Source organism: Sorex fumeus, unplaced genomic scaffold (assembly GCF_029834395.1).
Source record: "Sorex fumeus unplaced genomic scaffold, SorFum_2.1 ptg000014l, whole genome shotgun sequence".
Classification (NCBI taxonomy): Eukaryota; Metazoa; Chordata; class Mammalia; order Eulipotyphla; family Soricidae; genus Sorex; species Sorex fumeus.
In genome coordinates this window covers 27,721,867-27,747,123 of record NW_026606071.1, presented here as the reverse complement: position 1 = coordinate 27,747,123, position 25,257 = coordinate 27,721,867, and the positions used below count along the sequence as shown (strand labels likewise).

Sequence of the window (25,257 nt, the reverse complement as noted above, 5' to 3'; positions counted from 1 at the left end):
ACAGAAGTTCCTTAACAGTAGGATGACATTGTTCAGTATATCTTTTTTCCCTCCCTCCCTCCCTTCCTGCCTTCCTTCCCTCCCTCCCTCCCTCCCTCTCTCTCTCCCTCCCTCCCTCCCTCCCTCCCTCCCTTCCTTCCTTCCTTCCTCCCTCCCTCCCTCCCTCCCTCCCTCCCTCCCTCCCTCCCTCCCTGCCCTCCCTCCCTCCCTGCCTTCCCTCCCTCCCTCCCTCCCTCCCTCCCTCTCTCCCTCCTTTCCTTCCTTCCTTCCTTCCTTCCTCCCTTCCTTCCTTCCTTCCTCCCTCCCTCCCTCCCTTCCTTCCTCCTTTTTCCATCCCTTTCTCCCTTCCTTCTACTTTTGGGCCATACTCAGCTGTGTTTAGGGCTTACTCCTTACTCCATATTCTGTGATCACTCTTTTAAAATATATATATAAATATATACATATATGCATATAGTACATTAAATTTCATTTATATTTGGCTCTTATTATGGTAATAATCATGCCATACCTGTCATTAATAAAACCTTAAAGAAATTCTGTGCTAATATATTTTGGAGTTTACATCAAATAGGTAAGGCTTACTTATGTAAATTTTCCCCTTACTTTATATAAAAACTGTGGTTTCCAGAGTTGTTCAAGATGACTTGTTATAGGCATTCAATATTCCAACACCAATCCCACCACTGTATCACCTTCCTTCCATGTTGTCTTCAATTTTCTCAACCACTCCTCAAGCCTTCTCCCATAGCATACCCACAATAATTTATTTTAGATTTCTTGTTGTCAATAAGTTGCTAACATAATGATAAAAAAATTCCTTAGAAGAAAATTAGTGTAAATTGTTGTATCTAACCATGGAGATATTAAGTTCTTGTAAGAGGGATCATTAAGATGTTGTAACAGGTTAGGCGTTTGGCATTATTGTTTGTTTAATTGATATTGGTTGCCTTTTATGTTACATCCCATCCACAGTGATCACTCTTGGTGGTTCTAGGGACACCAGAGTTGAACCAGGGTCAGTCACATGTAAGGCGATTAACCCCTGCACTTCCTCTCCAGTCATGTTTAGTCTACTCTTAAATTGTTGGTTTTTTTTTTAATTTTAATGTTTGGATAATTTAAGGAAATTGTCTAAATTACTTAAAACCTTAGCATATACTTGAAAACATTGAAGGACCAGTAACAAATCATTATTATTAACCATACTGCTAGCTGCAAAGTGGATTAAACTGAGCATACTCTCAGATAAAATGAAAGAAATGGAAAATTATCTACTGAGAGGGTAGAGAATAATCTCTGGATGAATTGGAAACTGTAGTGATTTTTTAAAAATACCATAAGGCATTCAAAGATTACTTGGCATATGTCAAAAGACAGGATCAATGACTAACATTTAAGAAGCAAAATACAATAAAGATACATCAGAATATAGCAATTCTGTTCCTGGATTTAGCTATCAAAAACTTTAAAATGACTGTCATTGATAAGTATTTTTAAAGGTGAAGGTAAAGGCCCTCCCGTTGATCAGGCTCTGCCGTGCGGGCGAGATACTCTCGGTAGCTTGCCGGGCTCTCCGAGAGGGGCAGAGGAATCGAACTCGGGTCGGCCATGTTGGCTGCGTGCAAGGCAAACGCCCTACCGCTGTGCTATTGCTCCAGACCTGATAAGTATTTTTAAAAATAGAAAATAAGTAGGAAATATACATTATCTCATCAGTAACTGGATTTTTTTTCCAAGAGAAGTGTATGAATATTCTGGTACTGAAAATACAAAAATTTAATATCTCACAGATGAACTTGACTACAATTAGATGTAGCAGAGAATAATTTTGAAGACTTAAAGGCTTGTTAATATAAAATACTCAACTGGAAGTGCAAAATTAGAATTGAATAAAAAATTACAGAAGACAGAATTGGAAAAATGTAACTCATGGGAGAAAATCTAACCATGTTGTTGGAATCTAGAAAGAGAATATGGCATAGTAACATTTGAATAATAGTAGATTATTCCCCAAGCTAAGTAGGCTATCAATCAATATAAATTCTGTGAAATTTAGAAAGAGCAATACCTGGAAATAGCATTAAAATATGATATAATGAAAAGTCTGCTTTAAAAAGTGAAGACAGAAAATATCTAAATTAGCTAGTATTGAAAAGATACATTGCCTCCTAATTAGGGCAGTATTATTCAACAGAAACAGTAAAAGCAGATGTAAATAAATGTATCCTTCAAATGCCGCGTTTGCGGGGTTGGGGTAGGGGAAGAAGCCAACCTAGAATTTTATATTCACCAAAATATTCTTCAAAAATTATGATAGTCAAAGGTTTCTGATTAAATCTTAATTTGTTGGCAATAACAGCACAGGAAGAAGAAATATGATACTGTTGGGAAAAATAGAATTATAGAAACCAAGAACATGGAAAGTAAATTGTGATATAAAATCAAGAACATGGAAAGAAAATTGTGATATAAAAATTGAAAGTAAAAATAATAGTTTGGGGGCTGGAGCAATTGCAGAGCGGGTAGGGCGTTTGCCTTGCACACGGCTAACTCGGGTTCGATTTCCAGCATCCCATATCGTCTCCTGAGCACCGCCAGGGGTAATTCCTGAGTGCAGAGCCAGGAGTAACCCCTGTGCATCGTCAGTTGTGACCCAAAAAGCCAAAAAACAAAATAATAATGATAGTTCAACACTGTGAGATTTTAAATTATATAGAATTTAAATATCTAACAATAACAAACAAGACTAAATGTCAATCTAATTATAATAGAAATGAATTAAATATAATTCATTTAATTATATGTCATGCGCATATTCAAGCTGTTATGGATAAATATATTTCTATTCAGGAGCGATAGCACAGCGGTAGGGCGTTTGCCTTGCACGCAGCCAACATGGCCGACCCGAGTTCAATTCCTCCGCCCCTCTTGGAGAGCCTGGCAAGCTACCGAGAGTATCTCGCCCACACGGCATAGCCTGGCAAGCCCCCTGTGACGTATTCGATATGCCAACCACAGTAACAACAAAGTCTCCAATGGAGACGTTACTGGGCCCGCTCGAGCAAATCGATGATCAACGGGAGGGCCTTTACTTACTTAATTACTTACATAAATCCCTAATTGACTTATGGGTTCAATAGACTTTTAAACAAAAGCGCTATAGGTAATTTTTTTCTTTTAATTTATAGAAAAGGTTAAAGGCCAACAATAGGTAAGACACCCCAGGGGAATAAGGTAGAGAAACTTGTTCTATCAAACATCAAGACTGTATTGGAAAGATGTAGTAATTAAGGTTCATTATTAGCAGAAATGGCACATCAGAATTATGTTCATAACTTCTGACAGTTCTCAGTGAACCATATGTACTTGGTTCGATGAGGATCGATCCAACCAAGATCCACATGCAAGGGAATTTTTAGTCCTTGTATCATATTGCCAAACCCATATTTTTAATGCATATATATTTAAATAGTAAATCACTAGGATTACATATATTTAATAGAAAAACTATGCACCATATAAATATAGTAAAGGAAATGATAAAATTAAAATTCATGGTAGGAGTTACTCCTAGAAGTATAACAATTGAGGCAGATTGTTTTAGTTAATGTAAAGGTTTAGCTATGTTTGACAGAAACACCAAACAGTGACATAAAGAAGATATATGCTTATTTCCAAATCTTTAAGTAAACTGAAAATATCTTAGGCATGATAATGCACTCAGATTGCCTAGCACTAGGCTCCTTCTGACTTTCCGTTTGATCTTTCGGCATTACCTGCATCTATGAGATTATGCTAGCTCAGCACTCAGAAACAGTTTCAGTAGCAGTGAATGGAGTAAATGGCCTCCTTAAGGCAATTACACACAAATTCATTCATGGTCTTTTGGCCAGATGATATCATTTTTAGATGCATGGAAGCCTGGCATATATACTAAGGTGAAAATCAGGAAGTCAAGGATGGGAAGTACAGAAAACGGGAGAAAAGTAGAAATCTCTGCCAGAGGTTCAGGCAGACAGGGTAGTAAAAGGCCTCAAAGGTATTGTTCTATTTCTTAAAGTAGGATGGTGAGTATAGGAGTTTTAAAAAATATTTTATATTTTCCCTATATATATTCCTTTATGCATTTGAATGTTATTGTAATGTTAAAAAATCAATGAATACTTTTCAGGCTTTATTTTGTTTGAATCTTATGCAGCTTATGGTATTGTTGATCACATCCTCTATACATTGCATTTTTTATTGGCAAGAGTCTCCTGGTTTTCTCTTATTTCTCCATCCATTCCTTTTCAGCCTCCTGGGCTTCACTTTCTCTGCAGGGGAAAAAAAAAGGCCTTTTCCTAGATGCCCCTCACTTGTCTCCATAATTATTTAGGATAGTTTCAAATTGGCTAATGGGTTTCCTGGATTTGGAAAATTGCAAGAGAAAACTAATTATATGGTAAATATCCAGATTTTATCACCTTTTATTCATAATGTTCTATCCATATAGGAAAAAGGGAGGTTAGCACTTTTTTTTGTAATTTTAAATAAATGTTCCTATACTTTCCTGAAAATTGTAAAAAGACAATTCTTTAGTTGGTTACAGTATCAGTGTATTTTAGAATGGTAATTAACAGCAATTATACCCAGAATGTATACATATAACAAGTACCACTAGAATAAATCTTGTAAATAATCCCCATTGTTAAAATCATGTAACCATGATTTGAGTTTCTGTCTTTTGTTTTTTAATAAAATTCATCAATTTACTTAACTACTCAGAATAATAATTGCATTTTTAGTATTCCTCATGGGTAAGGATGAGTGTGGCCTAAAGTCTTGGCCAATGTAATGTAAATAAAAGTTTTTAGCTAAATTTTAGCATATATTAATAGGGACCATTTCTTTTCTCCTGAAGAAACAGTCTCAAGCTAAAATATATTTGAAAAATTTTATTCATATGCTATTTTTTTTAAAGCTAAAAGTTAAAAATTCAGTTGGTCAGCATTTAAGCTTCAGCTGTACATTTAAGCTTCAACAGTATGGGGCTACAGGATAAAGCAAATTAAAGTACCTATCTTGAAGGAGATAGTGGTCAAGAAACAATCTAGTTGAATTGTTATGCCTCCCCAAAAGTCCAACATTAGCCTCGAAAGTCAATCTCAATAAAGTTCTCAAACCTCATGTGAGTTTATAAAAATTACACTATTTAAAAACAGCACCTGAAGGGCTCAAAAATTACAGACACTTGAAATATTAATAGGTAGAAAAAACAAAATCCTTTTTAATGTTACTATAGATGTAAGTGTGGGGAAGAGTATATGTGAATTCTAATGATTTAAAAATATTTTAAAATACTTTCCCAGTTTTATAAATAATTTGATTGCATACTAATAGGCATAAAATAATTTAATAATCCAGTATTTAAACAGTATGTGTATGCTAACATTGCAACATAACTTTTTTAAATTTAGTAACATGCTATTTTTTGAGATTCCTAGGTTCAGAGCATAACTACCTAAGAAACTCATAATGATGTAGTGCATGTTTTATATAATATTTTGATTTTTAATTAAGTTTTTATAAATGCAAACGTAAAAGACTCGTAGCATTTCACTATTTCCATGTAGATACTGTCTGGCATTAGAATTTAAGGTCGAGACTACAGTTTCATTTATTATGATGAATTTCAAGAAAAAAAAACAAGTCTTAATCTTAATGACTGTCATGTTTACACTTACTAACCTACTGTATAATCATTTTCTTTTGTCTCAATTCCTCAAACTCATTTTCCCTTACTGTGATTTCATAAGATAAGAGAATGCACTAGATTGCTCTTCATTTTGAAAATATGAAAAAGAACTAGTCAGATCTCACATTCATGGCCTTCAGTAGCTTCTCTTACTCAATGGCATTTTGAGACTCCTCTTCCAAGGTGATTTATTAAGCTAAGACCTCTTTCTGGTGCCATTCAGATATGTTTTATAACTTTTATCATCTCTGATTCAGTTTTCAAACAAAAATGAAGTCTTAGAAATTTTTTTCCTTTACAGACTTTGCCTTCTTCAAAAGAAACATTTTTAACTACTACTCAGATGCCTTGCCTGCAGTCAGCTTCAACATGGAGTAGCTGTGAGCACAATTCAAAGTCTGAACTATTAAGAGAACATGTATCAGAGTTAGATTCTTCTTTCCATTCTGTTCTGTCATTGCCATCAGGTAAGCCTCTTCAGAAAAATAAATTAATTAATCTTAGAAAACCCAAGTGACCCTAAGAATTTTCTATTTTGAAATCTAATCATATGTAAGTCTTATAGAATTTTTATTAATAGTGTGACTAGATATTATTTAACAGTTCTCATAGTAGAATTAATATAGTCACATGCTAAATCAACATTCAATCTTAGAAAAAATAAAATAAAATAAAATTTGTTGTCCCTTTACTTATTGATGCTATGATCAAAGGGTGCCCACATGATTGTGATGTGCTGGTGATCTTTCACGCTGTTGTAGCACTGAGGCTCTCCAACAGCAGGGCTGCCAGAATCAAGCTTGGCATATGTGCAGTGTCAGGAATCAAACTCAGGAGCTACGTTCACTGAGGATACTTTTGACTTTATTTTTCCAGATGTGCCTCTTCATTTTCATTTCGAAACATTGTTAAAAAAGACGGAAATAAAAGGAGATCTTACTGAAAATAAATTTATAGGCGACTGTATCATATCTCCATCACCTGGTATGTCATATACAAATCTTGCACCTTATATACTTTTACATCTTTCATATGTTTATTATTTTTGCTTTCTAAGGAAATAAAATTTAATAATGGAATTTAAATATATAGTCTTAATTTTTAGTATTCACTTTGAACAAATCACTACACAAATAAAAATTACATGGGAATAATCTTAAGAAATTAGGAATACATATTGAATGCAAATTATGAATTATTATTTATAAATTTAAATTTAAATGGGGAAATAGCTAGATGGAAAAATAAAGATATCAGTTGTTCCTGTTGAGTGAAATGTGTAAAGCAGTATAACTTGAAGTTCTATTAGAATTGGTTAACTAAGAAAAAAATCATAAAGCCAACTGTCAAAAAAAAAAAACAGGAAAATACAAAAGGAGTTGCTAGAAATGTATTAAACCTAGCCCAGAAACAGTATATGACTATATGGATCTTATTCCAGATAACATTTACTGTTTTGGGGGCCACACCCAGTGGTGCTCATAGTTCCTCATGGTGTGGTGCTTAGAGGATCATATTTAATATCAGGATCAAACTCCAGTTAGCTGCATGCAAGGAGTTTCCCATACACTGTACTATCTCTTTGGTTCCCTGATGACAGTAATCGAATAGTTTTCACCAAATAAATTTATAATGCAATTCTCGACAGTATTCTCCTTTTAGAACAAAGATTTTAAGTATGTATAACTCAGAAAATGTTGAATACCCACAAAAATTGCACTATCAACAAAGGTGATGTCAGATAACAAAATGTTACAATGTTCTAATCATTAAAATATTGTAGTTCTGATGGAAACCAGTTCAAAGTAACTAAAGAAGTCCAGAGACAAACCCATATGTTCACAATATGATAAATGTTGTATTTCCTGTATAAGGACTGCCTAGTCAATAACAGCTCTTACAAAGCATTCTTTATATGGCACTAGAAAGCTATTTTTAAGTGCCTTGTTTTACATCTGAGTTGTTTGCTTTGTTTTGTTTTGTTTTTTTCTCTTGATAATCTTTCCACAAATCCAAGTAGTGTGATTCAGAATCCACACTTTAAATAACTAGTCTTCATCTGGGATCAGTGGCAGTTAGCAATAACTTTTTGAGGCAAAGGAAAAAAACTCAAAGGGCTGGATCCCATAAATTACACTGTTTAATCCTCGGAACCACATGTGTCCCCATCCTATCTTAGTACCAGCCTAAGTGGTCCTGGAACATTGCTGCGCCTAAGCACTGTTAGGACCTGTTAGGTCCACAACACTAGACCAAATGTCACTGGAAAAGACTCTCAGGACACTGCTGGAGGCTCACCTCCATCCCCCAAACTTCTTTTGGGAAAAAAATCTCTAATTTGTATAGCAAATTTATGATGGACAAAGACTAAAATACATTTCAGGTGAACTTAAATGCTTAAAATATTAAAGTTTAAAATAATTCCTTATGAGCCAGAGATATTTTGCAGAGGGTAAGAGGCTTGCCTGGACCACAGCTCACCTGGACTCAATCTCTGGCATCCCACATGGTTCTCCAAGCTCACCAGGGGTGATTTCTGAATGCAGATTTAGGAATACTTATGCTCAGACCGGGAGTACTAGTGCTTAGAACCCCCGAGTACTGCCAAGTATGGCCCCAAACCCAACATATTTTAGAAAAAAATAGTTCTATTAAAAGAACTTTTAAAAACTCACTTGTGTTAAATAAAATATTAAAAATAATAAATGACAGTGCTTACATGCCTAAGTGATAAATGTTTACTCTATTTTCAGATTACAGATGTTTAAACATAAAAAGTAACCAATTATGTGCTAAAAATAAGATCTAGGATATTCCAAATAACATCAAGAATTGACGGACATCTTAAGAAATGTTATAAAATGCTTTACAGTGCTTTAAACTATTTTGTTTTAAATTTTAATTTATGCATGGTAGTTTACAAAACGGTTACTGGTATGGTAGGGTTTCCTGCATAAAACATTCCAATACAGCATCCTCCACCACTGTCTGTGTCACCTCCCCAAACCCTAAACTTTCCACTAAAGACTATTTCTCAGTCTCTGTTGCCTTTGGACATATGTTTAAACTAGTTTTACATAATCTTGAGATAAACACCTACTTGTGGGTCTGGAGGTAAGGTGCTTGCCTTTCACACAGCTGGCCTGTATTTAATCTCTAGCACCCTACAGTAAGCCCTGAGCAGTAATCCAAAAAACCTACTTTTGTACTTGCTCAATATAAATGTTTATTAAACCGTTAACTCTAATTGACCCAATCTATTTTCAAGTTTGCTTTTAAATATTAAAGCAATCTTACATACAAGATATTATCATCTTAACATCATATGTGATAAAGAGACATTGTAAACATGAACAGCTCAGAGACAAGACTATCAGCAGTGGAATATGCAGCTTTTAAAATTTTCATAAGCAGCTGCAGTGATAGTGCAGGAGATACGGCACTTGTTTGGCATGCAGCCAACCCAGGTTCAGTCCCCAGCACCACATATGCTCCTCTGAGTCCGACAGAAGTAATCCCAGCAAGAGTGCAGAGACGAGAGTAAGCCCTGAGCACAACCAGGCACGGGGGGAAAAAACAGTTTCTTAAAAGTTATGTAAGAATGAAAACACTAGAAAATACAGGACAAAAGTGTTTTCTTTATAGGGCATAATTATAACCTTAAAAGTGTTTACTCTTATATCACACCCATGTTTTTGAATGATCAGAAAATTTTGAACAAGATGTGAACATTAATTAATTATTGCTTTTGTAAGGTTAATATATATGTAGTTATACTGTCAGATTCAAGATGATAGATTTCCTGAGATTTGCTTTAGAAAACTTTGGCAAAACATATTTGTGGGGAAAGATGAGAAAAGATTGGCTGAGTTCATAATGCATAACTACTGATGTTCAATTACAGTTACTGGAATTACTGTATTCTCTATTTGTTCTTATTAAAAACTGTCCACAGAAAAGTTTACAGGAAAAAAAGAATGAATCACTAAGAAAAAAGAACAATTATTTATGCTTAGGGAGGCAAGAACAGGAAAAGATAGGTTATATAACATCCTTGTTCATCTATTTCTACACCCTGAAATTTATACTAAGATTTTAAAATTATTTTAAATGTTGGTACCAGAGAATAGAACACGGTGTTAAAGCACCGCCTTTCATACAGCTGATTCTTCTCATATAAGTACTAACCAGGCCAGACTCTGCTTAGTTTCCAAGATCAGATGAGATTGGGAGCGGTCCGGGTGATAATGCCATACTGAATACAGCTGATTCTAGCCTGATCCCTGACACCATATATCCCTAAGCATTACAGGAAGTGATCCTTGAACACATTACCCAGTAGTAAGCCTGGAGCACTACCCACTATGACCCATAAACCAAGGAGCACTACCCACTATGACCATAAACCAAGATAAACAAAGTTTGAAACAGTTGAAGAAGATTATGGGTGTCCATAATATAAATAATTCAATGACTATAACAGCTAGCTCCCAACATCTAGAGCATAGTTAAAATGCATACTGTCTCTAACCAAAGACCTGGAGAAAACTCAAGAGTTTCAGATAAAACACAATTGTCTACATATACAAATAAAAATAACATTTAGTGTATCACTAAAAGGGACTATAAAAAGTTAAATATGCTAATTAGTGAGATTATGTAGTTATATTTTCCAGTGTTCCCCAATTTTTCTGACTTTAAAAAATGACATGCAAATGTCTCAGGCACAAAATAGTAATTATCAATGTAAGTCAACAGAAATTAAAGACAATTGTGTTGAATGATATAGTTGCTTTAGGCAAATCAACATTTTATTTTGTATTCCAGTCTAATCCTCATCTTAACCCACATCAGCACTCCAAACTTAAGTTAAAGTATTAAATTTTACTGAGTGTCTTTAAAATAGCTGATCTATTCAGTTTTTTATTGTTAGAGATTACTGTGTAATTAAGTATAATTTGAATTTCACCTTTATTGGACACGTGTCCTGTGCTAGAAATGGGGCAAAAGATAAAACTATTATGGGCAAATGTGGAAAAAAAATACTAAGAACATGTGACTGACCAAACGACTGAAAGATCAAGACATGGATTTTTTGTGCAGTGCAGAAACTCTTTCATTTGATGTCGCATATATTTTTCATTCTGTCACCTTTGCCAGTGGCACTGTATCATTGAAGGCACCTTAGAGGTCCAAATCTTGAAGCATTCTGCCTTTATTTTCCTCCGTTTATTTTATAGAAGGGGCTGGAGCGATAGCACAGCAGTAGAGCATTTGCCTTGCACGCGGCCAAAACGGCCAACCCAAGTTTGATTCCTCCGCCCCTCTTGGAGAGCCTGGCAAGCTACCAAGAGTATCTCATCCACATGGCAAAGCCTGGCAAGCTTCCTGTGATGCCAAACACAGTAACAACAAGTTTCACAATGTTACTTGGCCGGCTTGAGCAAATCGATGAACAATGGGAGGACAGTGCAGTGCTATTTTAGAGATCTTGGTCTGATCTCACGGTGTTTGATTCACTGTGACTTTTGTGTAAGATGTGAGGTACAGCTCCAATTTTGTTCATGTGGTGACCCAGTTTTGTCATCACCATTTGAAGAGGCTCTTTACTCCATTTCATGCTCTCAGCACCTTTGCCAAAAATTAGCTGACCATATATGTGGCGGTTTGTCCTTAGATACTCTGTTCTGACCCATTGTTCAGAATCTGTCCTTATTCCAATATTGTGCTGTTTTGAGCACTATGGTTCTATAGCATAGTTTCAAGTTAGATTTATATGTGATATTTAGAGTAATTGAATGAGGAAATGCAATGGTTTAAAATGGGGATGCTAAATTACACTTGGCCCCAGAATATAGGGAGGGGAAGGAAAAGTAGAGTGAAGAGAAGAAAGAGATGAGAAGAAATGGGGGCAGGGGCCAGGGGGATTCAGGTACATCGGTGGTATTAAGGAATGATGGAGCTAAATACCCAAGGCAAAGTCAACACTAAAATCACAAAACTCAAACTTTAATACCAAACTTAAAAGATGCCTGTCAAGTTGGCCGGCAGGGGAAGTGGTAGGAAAGGGAACCTGGGAACACTGGGTTAGGGAAGTTGACGTTGTTGATGGGATGAGTGATGGAGCATTGTATGTCAAAAACCCAACTATGAATAACTTTGTAACATACAGTGCTTTAATAAAGTTTTTCTGGAGGGGAAGTGATGGGGAAAAGGCAAAGATGATGTTTTAAACATTTAATTGAAACTTAAAAGGGTGAGATTCTGGATTTCTAACAAAACCCCAAGGTTAATAAAATGTTGGCACTTATTGAATAACTTATTTAAAAATGGAAAGTAACACTATTTGTCATGGAGATATGAAACCATTAACCATCTAAATATTACAAAGAGCCTTGTCTTATAGGATCAGTTATGTGGAGCTAACTAGACAGATTTTTTTTGTGTGTGTGTGCTTTGCCACATAGCTTCGATTTATCCCCTACTGTCTGTTGGTGTGTTTTTGTTTTGTGGCCACAGCCAGAAGTGCTCAGAGATCATTCCTGGCAGGGAACTATGTGGTGTGCCAGGGATTGAGCCCGAGTCAGCCACATGCAAGTGCCCTACCCACTGTACTCTCTCTAGCCCCTTTTAGTTAAACTTTTACAGCACTACTTTCAAGGAAGTAGGGAAAATCGAAACTAGTGTGTTGAAGAATGAGCTAGTAATTAATTTCCAATAGTGAAGATTGGACAAAAACAATTTAAGGGCCTATACTCATCAGAATATTGTTTTGAATGACAAGAACATGTACTCATATTTAAAATCTATCATTTTTCTAAGAACTCTTTATTGTCTCTTACTCATTAACTTTTCTAAACACTTCTTTGCTATCACTCACTCATTTTATTATTTTTTTAAAGTGTCAACAACACCAGGGTTGGACCCATGCCTGGTTTTGTTTATATTGTAATAGTCAAAACAGTCATACATTTCCTAGTATTATAATTGCTCACTACACCTTACAAGACACAAAGAGTAAGGCCAAATGTACATGTAAATTTAGAGGTTGTGGATTTCAGAATAGTGAACTGTCTGGAATTTTTCAAAATTCCAGAACTAATTCCATTAAAATAAGTATGGGTGAAACCAGAGATACTACAGGGGTTAAGATTCTTGCACAGAGCACATGGCCAACATTAGTCAATCCTCAGCACCTCAAGCAGTCGTCTGAGTACAGCAAGATTCCTTAGCAGAGCCAGGAATAAGCCCATAGCACCACTAGGTGTGGTTCTACCTGCAACTCAACTAAACAATGTACACTCCTGGACCTTACAGTGTGGTGGGCAAGACCCAACTCATAATTCTAGTTTTTTGTTTTGTTTTTGGGACACACCGGGCAGTGCTCAGACTTACTCCTGGTGGTACTTAGGGCCATATGGGATGCAGAGACTAGAACCCTGGTTGGCAACATCAAGACAGGCACCCCACCCACCGTTACTACAGCTCCAGCCCTGCAGCTTTAGAAATGTATCAGTCATCTTGTTTTCTATTATCTTTCTCCATATTCCTTTTTAAGGGAATGAGATATTGTAGGACCATACTGTTTTATTTCCCTAGTGACCATTATTTTCCTTCATCTAGTTTTGTCTTTCTCATCCCTTTTTTGGCAGTCTTTTAGGATGTCCTCGTTGTTGAGAATTATTGCCCCTCAAGTGAATTCTTGACACATTTTGTTTTTCCTTATTACTCCAATTTAATCCTTTACTTTTGTGTTTTTCCATCACCCTGCTTAAGTTGTGTAATTCCTCATCCAACTCCTTCATTTTAAGCATTGTCCACTCCATTATTCAGCTCAATGAAGGATTTTCTTCTTAAAACAATTACTCAAGCTCTTGTGGTATGTTTTGTTTCCCTTAGCAATAGTTTTACAACCTATTTAACCTATATTGCTAGTAATTTCTTGGGACATTCTTCCATTTGTTGTTTTTATGTTTGCTTTCTGGTGTTGATAATTCAGATTTTGAGAGCCTTGACTGCAAAATTCCTGTTATTCACTGTTAAAACATTTCTGTCACTGCCACTTGGGGAGTTCTTTTCATGGAAGGAATAGAGATTTGCTATTCGCAGTCACTTGGGGATAGGACAAAGGATGATTCAGAGTGGGGAACATGGGTTGAAAAATTACCCACCTATTTCATGTCAGAAGGTTCTAAGACTTTATTTTGCTAAAGTAGATAATCACATCTTTGTGTAGCCTGGCCAATATATGGACAGGTGAAGTCATCTTCAACCACTGGCTACAGATCATTGTTCTGCTTTGTTTCCCTTTCCTCCAGGTGCAGGGCATCTTTAGTGTTGGACTCCTGTCCTTCTGTGTCAGATTTGTTCTTAAGTGAAATTTCACATGACATTAACTCTTTTAGAGAATCCTTACACATTCTACACTATTTACAAATTCCTTTTTTACTTACTAATGTGTATATGTGCAGATCTTTGCCTTTATCTTTATATTAAATTTCTATTATTTTTAGGGTGGTTTGCCATTTTGAAATTAATCTCAGTCACTGGTGTTAAACCATGCTTTCTTTTTCAATGTCGGTAAGAATCTTGCATTTCAGTCTAGATACTTCTTTTTCTGTTCCTTTCTGTATCTCCAAGCCCTTCAAAAAAGAAGCCAAGTAGATTATTAATACTATTGAAAATCCAGGTTTAGTGCAATAACAGTGTAATTAAAATACTTAATATATGTCAGCTATCCTTCCAATGACTATTACAGCAATTAACTCATTTTATACTCACAATCTCAGGATAATTGTTATTATCTTTATTCTATAGAATTAAGCCACAGAAATATTAAGTGACTTAAACTTTTTTTTGTTTTGTTTTTGGGTCACACCTGGCGATGCACAGTGGTTATTCCTGGCTCATGCACTCAGGAATTACTCCTGGCAGTGCTTGGGGGACCATAGGGATGCCGGGAATCGAACCTGAGTCTACCGCGTGGAAAGCAAATGCCTTATCTGCTGTGCTGTCACTCCAGCCCCTAAGTGACTTAAACTTTTAAAAATTAAATTAACAGTGCTCTGTACAAATCAGTGGTAAAAAGAAATCTTAGTTTTGCTCCTAAAGAGCTCCTAATCTGTTGATCTGTTGTATTATTTGGTCTTGAATTATTTCCAAATAGAAGGGTGAGCAGGAACTACCCAAAGATCATCACTCAAGGCAATATATATAAACTAAACTTCTGAGAACAGATTGCTTTTCCTTTACATTTTTTTTCAAATACGAAAACAAAAAAAGGATATTGGGCCCTTCCTGAGCCTGGTTTAAACCAGCATTTCTCAACTTGGGGCCACATGACCCTCACACCCAGGATATTACCAGGGCCACACGTGACAATTACAAACAGGGGTGCCATAGCACAGGATATGAATTATAAATGGTTGGACAGGAAAGGAAACAAGGTCAGAAGGGACGACAGTCAGTCAGAAAAAGGTTAAGGATCGCTAGTTTTAAAGGATTTTCATCTGGATATTTTCTATTAAAGAGTCCTTCACTTTGTACTATTATGTGAAATTCTAAACTGGTATATTAAAAGTCTACAATGTTGGGAGTAAAAATAAACATTCGCTACACTTGTTAATTAAAACTTTACATTCTCTTTCTACCTGTTTTAGTACATAATACTTCTTTGAATCAGTGGAGAAATGGGTATTTTCCTACATGTAAATCTCAAATAAAATCAGAATCTTCTGCACAGATGTTACAAGGAAGAAAGAAAAGACATTTGAGTGAAACAGCATTAGGTAGGTTTAAATGAGAATATGAGAACTAGTATTTTAAAAAATTAATCTCTGAAGAACGTGTTTCATAGGAACTTACAATTGAGAACATTCACTCATTACACAAAATACCCATGGTTTAATGAACATTAAAACAGCATTTTTGTCTAGTCAGTTCACAATTACTTTGATCTGAGCACCTATTCCTTCCAATGTTTTCTGATTAGTAACCTTCTGTTACAAACGGTCCTCATGGACAGGACACAATACTCCAAGGTTGTGTTCTGGACAAGGTTGCTTCACTGAAATATTTAACATTTTGAATTGGATAAAGATGTCAAGGTTCTAGAAAATGAAAATAAACATGGCAAAACTGTGGGCAAGACTTCCCCCACCCCTTTCCTTCACTTTTAATAATTTATTTTTAGTAATTTAAAAGTTCTCCAAACAGATAAGGAACATTAATTAGGAAAATAATTCTAATGCTCATTAGTTATGGATCATGTACAATATTCTTAATGGTTCTCCCCATGCAGGAGAAAGAACTAGATTTGAAGAATTTGCTTTTCAGCGCACTGAATCAGGATCCCATAACAATGTTACTGCTGTTACTAATGTGAATGTTATGCCAAGATCCCAGACTTCATCATCACAAGTAGGTTTTTTGTATACCATACTCTAAAACTTCTTTGTAAATGTTTAAAGCTAATCCCAGGGACGGGGGAGGGGGGAGTCACAGAGTATAATCTATAACTGCATCATTTACTACTGTATTGGCATATTAATAACTTTATCTTATTAAGAGGCAATGAATTTGATTAAACATTTTTACTAAGAAGAACTGTTTATTAATTCTTGGTTATGACTTTTGTCCAAGCCTGCTTGGATTGGGACTGGGCCTCCTCCACCCATATCCCCCATCTTCCAGTAGCTAGGCGTTACACCCACCAACTTCCCCGGGTGCTCTGTAATCCCATCAACGGCCAAGACCCAGAGACTATAAAACCAAGCTCTTACTGTCTAGTTCTCACTCTCGGAGAACTTGGCAGGCTACCGAGAGTATCCTGCCCGCACAGCAGCATCTGGCAAGCTCCCCATGGTGTATTCGATATGCCAAAACCCACTAACAATGATGGGTCTCATTCCCCTGACCCTGAAAGAGCCTCCAATGTGGCACTTTCTAAAGTCTCAGAGCTAGGATGAATGGAGACATTACTGGTGCCTGCTTGAGGAAATCGATGAACAGGATGACAGTGATAGAGTGATGTAACTTTTCTAATTAGTGTTAAAAAATTTAAGCTTCCTTACTCCTTAACATGAAGCTAAATATAATCTTGCTAATAAGAAGTTACCACCTGTGTTCTTGTTTTGGATTTTGTTATTGTGTTTTTCTTGTTTTGGTTTTTATTATCTAGCCAAAAAATATAGGTCAAAGATGGGAGAATTTCCAAAGTACAGCAAAGAATAGGAATACATGTAATAGTAATATTTACTGAATGGTTAGCCAGTTAATAACCTTTACTAATAAAAATAAGTCTTTTAAATGATAATTACACTTAAATATAATGTAACTTGTAGTAATTTATCTGAAAATTTTTACATTTTAAAGTATTTACATTTTTGATGTCTTATAAACAGGCTTGTATAGAAGATAAATATATACACAAATGTACATTGCATAGGTGCTCAAAGATATCACATTAGTTCACAGAAGTTATGTTTCTTAATTGCTTTTATTATATCGGGCATACAGTTTTAACAGGTGCACAGTCAACTTTTTGTAACTCAGTATCATGTAACTAGATACTTCTATAAAATTACTCTAATTCTATTTTTGCAGAGTACTGCACGACGGAGATTAAGAAGTGAAAGCTCTTACGACATAGACAATATTGTCATTCCCATGTCATTAGTGGCCCCAGCTAAACTAGAGAAACTTCAATATAAAGAAATACTTACTCCAAGGTATGCATCCTTACATCTTTTCATTTTTTCCTATAATTTTCTGAATAAAAAAATTTCATAATGAAGCTGAAATTTTAATTAACATAAAGAATATGTTCCTCATTCCTTCCGTTTAATAAACTGAAGAGAAACTGGTGAAGCTTTTTCTTTTTTTGCCCCCCCCAATTTTTATATTACTCATGCTGAAAAAATGTCTTTTTTTAAGCATACTTTAGGATTGTAAATTACAGTAAGAAATAATCCCTAATATTATGAAAAAATTGTTTAAAAAATTTAAAGTAAGTAACTGCATTTACATGGGGTAGTCAAACTTCTGGGACAATAGAATAGTGTTCAGTCAAGTAAGCAATATACACATTAACTAAAAAGATGACTGTTAAGAAAAAACAAAGGTGTGTACCTTTGTGTAAAAACTGGCTGGTCAGAGATTGAGATTTTGTGGAGAAAAATGAAGTTATGACTACAAAAATGTCACAATCAGACTATGGAGATCTTTGAATATCATAATCACCTGCTTTCTGGCAGTGATTAAAACACTTTAAGAAAATGATAGAGCTATGGATTGAAAACATAAGCAAGATGTGTGTGGGTGATAATAGTAACTCCTCCCCTTTCCTACTCTAGGTAATTTCGTAGTTCATTTATTCATCATTACTTTGTGATATACTTGTGAAACACTGAGATAATTTCTAGAGAATTTGTTGATATATTTTAGGAAAGGAACAACATTTATGGTTATGATGTCCTGCATCAATAGTGTTTTTCAACTTGTAGTGTAAGGTTGGAGCTGGCTGGGTTAGTTAGATGTTTACAGAAGAAATGAAATCTGCTATCTGTTAAACCCAATAAGGCAACAGTCAGTCTTCTCATAAAGTAGTTGACAAATGCCAACTAGTCTTTTTTTAAAGACTTTTTTTAAAGCTGTACCAGCTTATCAGTATACTACAAATAATTTAAAAGAACTAAATTCTTAGGAATAAAATACTCTATGAAGAAGATAATATTCATTTTAACACGGGCAAAGGTATCATTGTCCTTGTCCTTTTCTCATATAAAGAGAAAGTATTGTAATATTTAAGTATTTGAATTTTAATAACTATTTGAGTAATTATCTGGATGCCTAAAGGAAGGAGACTACAGCTGCATTAGTTGTACTTAGATAATAAAAACTGTTGGGGCCTGAGCAATAGTATATCAAGTAGGGCACCTACCTTATATGCTGCTAACCTGGGTTCAATTCCCAGTACCCCATATGGTCCCCCCACAAACCCATCATCAATGATCCCTGAGCACAGAGCCAAGACAAAGCCCTGAGCACTGCTGAGTGTAGCACGAAAACAAAATAACTGAAACTTCTAAGTTTAGGTAATATGTTAATAAAAAACTGTTTGAAATTGATTTTCCCCCCACAGTTGGAGGATGGTTGTTCTTCAGCCTTTGGATAAATATAATTGTGGTGAAGAAGAGGTGAGTTGCCTTTCACATAAGGGCTAAATGCATATGATATATTATGAAGGTTGATTAATTTGATAGGTGAGGGACTAAAGGAAAACTGAAGTCCCTTAACGGTCTCATTTTTTTCCTTCTTCAAAAAAAAGTTCTTCATTAAGATTATTATTGAAAATAGAAAAATGAGTTTGTGTACCTTTGACAGCTAAATCAATGATAAGATACGGCATAAAGTAAAACATGACATTTGTTTCAGCTGAAATAGAGTTGATTATGAAATGTATTTTCACTTGGGATTAGTTTTTTATAAGATGTAGTTATTAATATTCAAGATTATAAGGCCATATACTTAAAATTGGGAGAACATACTGCTTTTGAATTTGAAAAAATAGAACTTTAGGATAATTTTTGTAACTAGTATAGTTTCTACAGTAAAATGTTTGTAGGACGTATAGCCTCACACAATTTCAAATCAGGCTATGTACCAAAATTAATTACAAAAAAGATCATAATAAATTCACAGGAAAGGAATTTGTAAACCTGTAATGAGTAAACACCACATTTATACAAGAACAACTACAGGGGAAAATGCCGTATCTCATTCCAAATTAATAATACATAAACAGTATTGTGTACAAGATACTTTGTTTCTATGACAATTTTTCACTAAATACCTACTGTTACTTTATTTTAATATCCTTTCTTATAATGCACTCTACCTAGTTCAGAATGATTTTCTTTAGAAAATCCAAACTTTTAAAACACAACAACTAAAATTTTAGAAGTCATTTGTTAAACTGACTATGGATATTTCATCATAGATGATGCATTTTATAATACCATATGTTCTACAATAATGCACTTTACAATAGGTAACTAGTATAAATTTCTGAGTAAACCACCATTTAAGAATATTCTATGCAAAGGACAAGGGAGAAGGGTCTAAGAGCTAAAGTCACAGCTACTGCAAGTGGGAAGGAAAAGGTTTGATTCCTGGACCATCCATTACCACAGGGAATAGAATAAAATTTTAAAATGAAGAATTTTATCTAAATAAAAAGCACCATGACTCTGTAATCTAGGGTTAGATTTATAAGTTTGGTGTTAGAGTTAGTTTTGTAATCTAGGTATGTTTTTGAACATGACCAAGGAAAAGTTTTTGAATGTTTAATCCTCCTTTAAGAATTAGAACTCAGATCAGAATTTATACCCTCTTGAATTACAGAACATTTATTTTAGAGTTCTCTTACAGTTTTCGCTCAATGTGTGTCTGTTGGAAACTTGTCAGGAATTCAAAATGTTTCTAATAAAAACAAAACATTAATTCTAATTCTAGGTAGAGGATCTTTCTGATGAAGCCTTCTTCCTAAGACACAAAAAATATGAAGAAAGAGAACAAGCCAGATGGTCACTCTGGGAGCAAAGCAAGTGGCATAGAAGAAACAGCAGGCAGGTGTTATAAAACCAATCCCCAAATCATGGAATCTATGCAGAATCAACAGAAATTCTGCATGAATGCAGCCACTAACGAACATTATCAGCTATTTGTGCAATCAAAGTGAAAATGGGCTTACATTCAAAATATACTTAATTGCATAATGATGAAATAAAATGTTTTATTATATTCATTGTCAGTCTTGGAAATAGATTTAAGTCAGCAAATAATATGGCAACTCATCCTAAAGTAGGCTATCTCAAATTATAGCATTGAACTTTGGTGCAACTAAAGTTTAGAATATATGTAATCTATTTTATTATTCTGGTTTTTTGTTATTTTTGCTGTTTTTGTCCATACCCAGCTCACTGGTCTGCAGTTAGGAATCACTCCTGGCACAGCTTTGACCTATGTGGTACATGGATAAAAATCAGATTGACCCCATGCAAAGCAAGGACCTAACTTGCTGTACTATCCATTCCTGTGTAATCTATTTTACAGAACGGCTTCAAAACAGGTTAAAAAAAAATCTCCCAAAACCTGTTCATTTGAAAGAGAGTAATATAAAATACTCTGCACACTAGGAGGAAATACTTTGACTTTGGGGGAGAAAAAAATACATTTTTTAACAAAAATACTTTAAATAAGAGAAAAATCAATGTTTTATTTACATTGGACCTTTTAAAAATATTCATGAATTATTTTTTGGTTTTGGGGCCTCCATGTAGTGTTCAGCACTCAGGGATCACTCCTGATGGGCATAAGGGGCAATAAGGGGTACCAGGAACCAAACTTGGGTCTTAGCTGCTGTACTATCTCTCTGTCCCCGATAGCTGACTTTTTAATTTTAATTAATATCATCTATTTTACTATTATAAAAGAAAATATGTGAAATACTTAGATGTAAGCAATTCAAATATTCTGAATTTTTTAGGTGTAAAAACCTGGGAACTTTCTTTGTTGACATTTTTAATGCTGTCCAAACTCAAAACAGATACGACAAACTCTGGCACATCATTTAGTGAGGGGCCACTGCTCAATTAGTATTGTCAAAATTCATTTCTGTTTAGTAAGAACTAGACTTGAGATTTATTTTATCTCAATGATTATACAAACATAATTAAGATTCATTTCTCATCTACATTCCAGAAATGTATCTTACCAGAATCAACAAGGAAGATTCTGGGCACTCTAACTCAGAAAGATTAAGGGAGGGGCCAGAGAGACAGTACAGTGGGCAAGATACTGTACTACATTGATGTCTACATTCTTCTACATTGATGACTCAGGATTAATCCCCAGCATCCCGAACGGTCCCCCAAGCACCCAGGAGTAATTCCTGAGTGCAGAACCAGGAGTAACCTGGGTGTGGCCCCACTGCCCCACCACCTGCCACCTACCCCCCCCAATACCATTAAGAGTTAAACATTTTTCTTATTTTCTGGGGAAAAATAAAATCCAGAAACCAGTTTGGCAAAAATATAATTGGCAAAAGATTCATAAAGTACTATTTAAGAGTCTGGGATAAAATAATAGAATAGTATCAGGAAGATGAACAGGTGAATTTTTTAAAGTTTTTGGGCAAACCTATTTAAATAAAAGCTAATTTAAATAAAAATAAACTCGCTAAGGTATATAACTTTATAGCCTGACTTGTTCTTAAATCTCAAGACTTCAATAAATATTTTCTTAATTTTCTTATTAGAGCTTACAGTAAAAATATTGAAGGACAAGATTTGTTTGTGAAAGAATACCCAAATGACTTCAGTAATAATCAACATTGTACTGCTGAAAGCCCTGCTGAATTGCCTTCAGAGAGCCATGACCTGGGTGTAGATGGCTTACCTTGTTTAACTGAAAGCCAAGAAATCAAAGTAAGTATTACAGTCCTGTATGGAACAATGAGTAAGACTCAAAGTATCTATGGCTTCTAGTTACATTATTAACTACAAACATTTTATCATTTGATGTAACACACCAGGACTTAATTCCACCTACTCACTTATCTGTGGAGTCCACTGAAGATTCTCAGAAGCCCATCATGAAGCAATGTATGACTGCATTGGCATTAAAACAGAAAGATCATTGGGACAGAGTCCACATAAATTCACTGCACATACAGAGAATTTATGACAAAGATGTCAAGAGTATACAATGGGGAAAGGAAAGGGTCTTTCATAAATGGTGCTGGGAAAACTAAATACATGTAAAAGAATGAAACTGGGCAAAAAAAATGAAATTTTATAGCAAACACACAATCAGTAATTAAAAATCCATCAAAAACTGCGACAAGGATTTGACAGTAAGCTCCTATTTTTAAGACATTTTTCTCAAAAATAATACTTCTGAGCCAAGCAATATTACAACAGGTAGGTCATTTGCCTTGAACACAGCTAACCTGACATCCCCCTGGTCCCCTGAGCAACAACAGAAGTAATTCCTGAGTGCAGAGACAGGAGTAACCCTTGAGTATTGTCAGATGTTATTATTTTTGGCCCCAAAACCAAAAATAATAAAAATAATACTCCCATTGTTTTTTTGGTTGCTTTGTGCCATAGTCATGCCTGGCTCAAGGCTTATTTCTGGCTTTCTACTCATTGATCAATTCTGGAGGTGCTAGGTAGCACCGTAGGTAGTGCCAGGAACTGAACCAGGGTTGACAACACGCAAGGCAAATGCCTTATCTGCTGTATTCTTAGAACACTTAAAAATAATGCTTTAAAAGTATCTAACTTGGAGCTGGAGAGAGAGTATAGCATGCAGGGTGCTTGCTTCGTATGCTACCAACTTGAATTCAATCCCTGGTTTGTCATAGGTCCCCTAAATCCACCAGGAGTGATAACTAAGCACAGGTGAGTATGTCCCCAAAACAAACAAAAAAACCCCAAGAAAACCAAGATATCTAACTGAAGGCATGAGTTTACATAAAATTCTAAAGTATCTGCACAACAAAAGAAATGAAAAACCAAACAAAAGCAATCTACTTTTAAATGGAAGAAGATATTCTTAAATTGTTTAAGAGATTAAGGGATTAATACCCCAATTATGTAAACTTTAACAAAAACAATCTGATTTAATAAGGGCAAAGCTAAATAGACATTTTTTCAGAAGACATGTAGAAGACATATTTTCAACAACAATCATGTGAGAGCTAACCACTAGATCAATGCAAGTTAAAATCACAATATATACACAACCACCAAAAAGTAAAATTATGCCAGTTTTCAATGCTAGGGATGGAGGACCCTAAGGGAATTATGTTAAGTAAAATAAATCTCAGATAAAGATAAATGCAGGATTTCATTTATACGTAGAATCTAAAATTAAAACCGTCTCTCAGATACAGAGAACTGATTGGTTTTGCCAGAGGGGTTAAGTAAAATGGGTGAACACAATCAGAAAATACAAATTTTCTGTTACAAAATCAATCATGAAGATGTAATATAGGGACAAAAGGTAAAAGCAATACTGCAATTTGAGAAATTTCAAAAGATAGATGGAAAATACTCACTATGATGATCACACTGCATACAAATATCAGAGCATTATGTTGCACATCTGAAACTAATATCATATTCTATGCTAATTATACTTCAACCAAAAAAAGCACTAATTCCCAGCAATCCCTAAACAAATGACTGTCTTTATTTTAATTCGGTATTTAGGCTTAAATGAAAATTTGTACTTTTATGTACTAAAGAATTAAATAGTAATTACACCATAAAATTGACATTTACAGATTATACATTTAAACAAATTAGCTGAAACTTAATCAAAAACATTTTTTCTTTCAGTCTTTGTGGTGGGAACGACGGGCTTTTCCACTGAAGGATGAAGACACAGATACCTTATGCCAAGATGAAAAATATAATCAGACTGGAAGATCTAGCCCAGTTTTACCTGGTGAAGTTTTCTGTACCAGTGCATCAGAGAATAGTCACCATCCCAAAAGGCATGCAGATGGCATGGACTACAAAACCTTTGGTCTGGGACTTATTCAAGTTAAAAAAAACAGGTGACAGGGATCAGATTAAGAAAATTATGTAACCGAATGGAAAATAGGCGAGGAGGAAAAATCCCTGTTCTCCATCCCCACCTTCCGCCCTTCAGTCACAATTCCAGAATAAGAGCATGTATGCATGTATTTATATTTTATGCTGTTATGAAACAGGCAAGGTATTTCTTTTTCCTTCTTGAACAGGGGTAAGTAGCTTTTCACCTACAGACATGTGCTAGCCATTTGTATTTATGATACAAATCACAAGCACCAAAAATTAACTGCTGCAGTTTGATGTCAAATCTCATTACTGGATAAATACATTTAAAAAGACTTAACACCCACACATACATTCACATACACACATTATCTGTACACCAAATAACAGCTCCTCTATATTACTATACACACAGTAATTCATTAAAATTGCCTCAAATATATAAATATACAAGTGTGTATAAAGTATACATACATGTGTACACACACAAATACGTAGATTTTTTTTTAAATAAAAACACTGGCAGTGACCACTCCACTTGAAAATGCATGTATGAAGTACCCCAAGAAATGAAAACTGCAGTATAAAATAAAGCAAACAGGTTTCTAATGATAATGCACATATAAAAGTCTTGACTGTGGAGAGAAAAAAATATTTTAAATCATACTTAACAGCAGAAGCTATTTATGCAAATTTGTATACCAGATAATACAGTATTTCTTTATTTGAAATCAGTGAAATCTGCTGGACTTAAACACAGGTTTATTTACTATTCATGCCCAATAGAGTAAGACAAGCAAAGGGGTGTTAAATACTGATGTAGTTAAAAGCTATCAGTTATTGAAAACTAGGAGTTTCATCTGTTTTATGTATCATAAAAAAAAAAGGAACAACTTAAAAAACTTAAAAAGA

At 34.9% G+C, this 25,257-nt stretch overlaps 1 protein-coding gene across 2 annotated transcripts in view; it reads left to right on the top strand.

Annotated features, from left to right (window-relative positions):
• Positions 1-25,233, top strand: part of KANSL1L (KAT8 regulatory NSL complex subunit 1 like) — a 129,148-nt gene extending 103,915 nt beyond the window's left edge. Inside the window, exons 7-15 of one of the 2 annotated variants that reach the window (XM_056111554.1) lie at positions 6,039-6,204; positions 6,614-6,721; positions 15,397-15,525; positions 16,038-16,156; positions 17,342-17,466; positions 18,879-18,933; positions 20,252-20,364; positions 22,056-22,224; positions 24,145-25,233. In XM_056111554.1, coding sequence (XP_055967529.1) covers positions 6,039-6,204; positions 6,614-6,721; positions 15,397-15,525; positions 16,038-16,156; positions 17,342-17,466; positions 18,879-18,933; positions 20,252-20,364; positions 22,056-22,224; positions 24,145-24,369 — 1,209 coding nt within the window. In that variant the 3' untranslated portion in view covers positions 24,370-25,233. The remainder of the gene's footprint in view (positions 1-6,038; positions 6,205-6,613; positions 6,722-15,396; positions 15,526-16,037; positions 16,157-17,341; positions 17,467-18,878; positions 18,934-20,251; positions 20,365-22,055; positions 22,225-24,144) is intronic. The other variant, XM_056111555.1, reaches the window with a different exon arrangement.
• Positions 25,234-25,257: the final 24 nt, after the last annotated feature.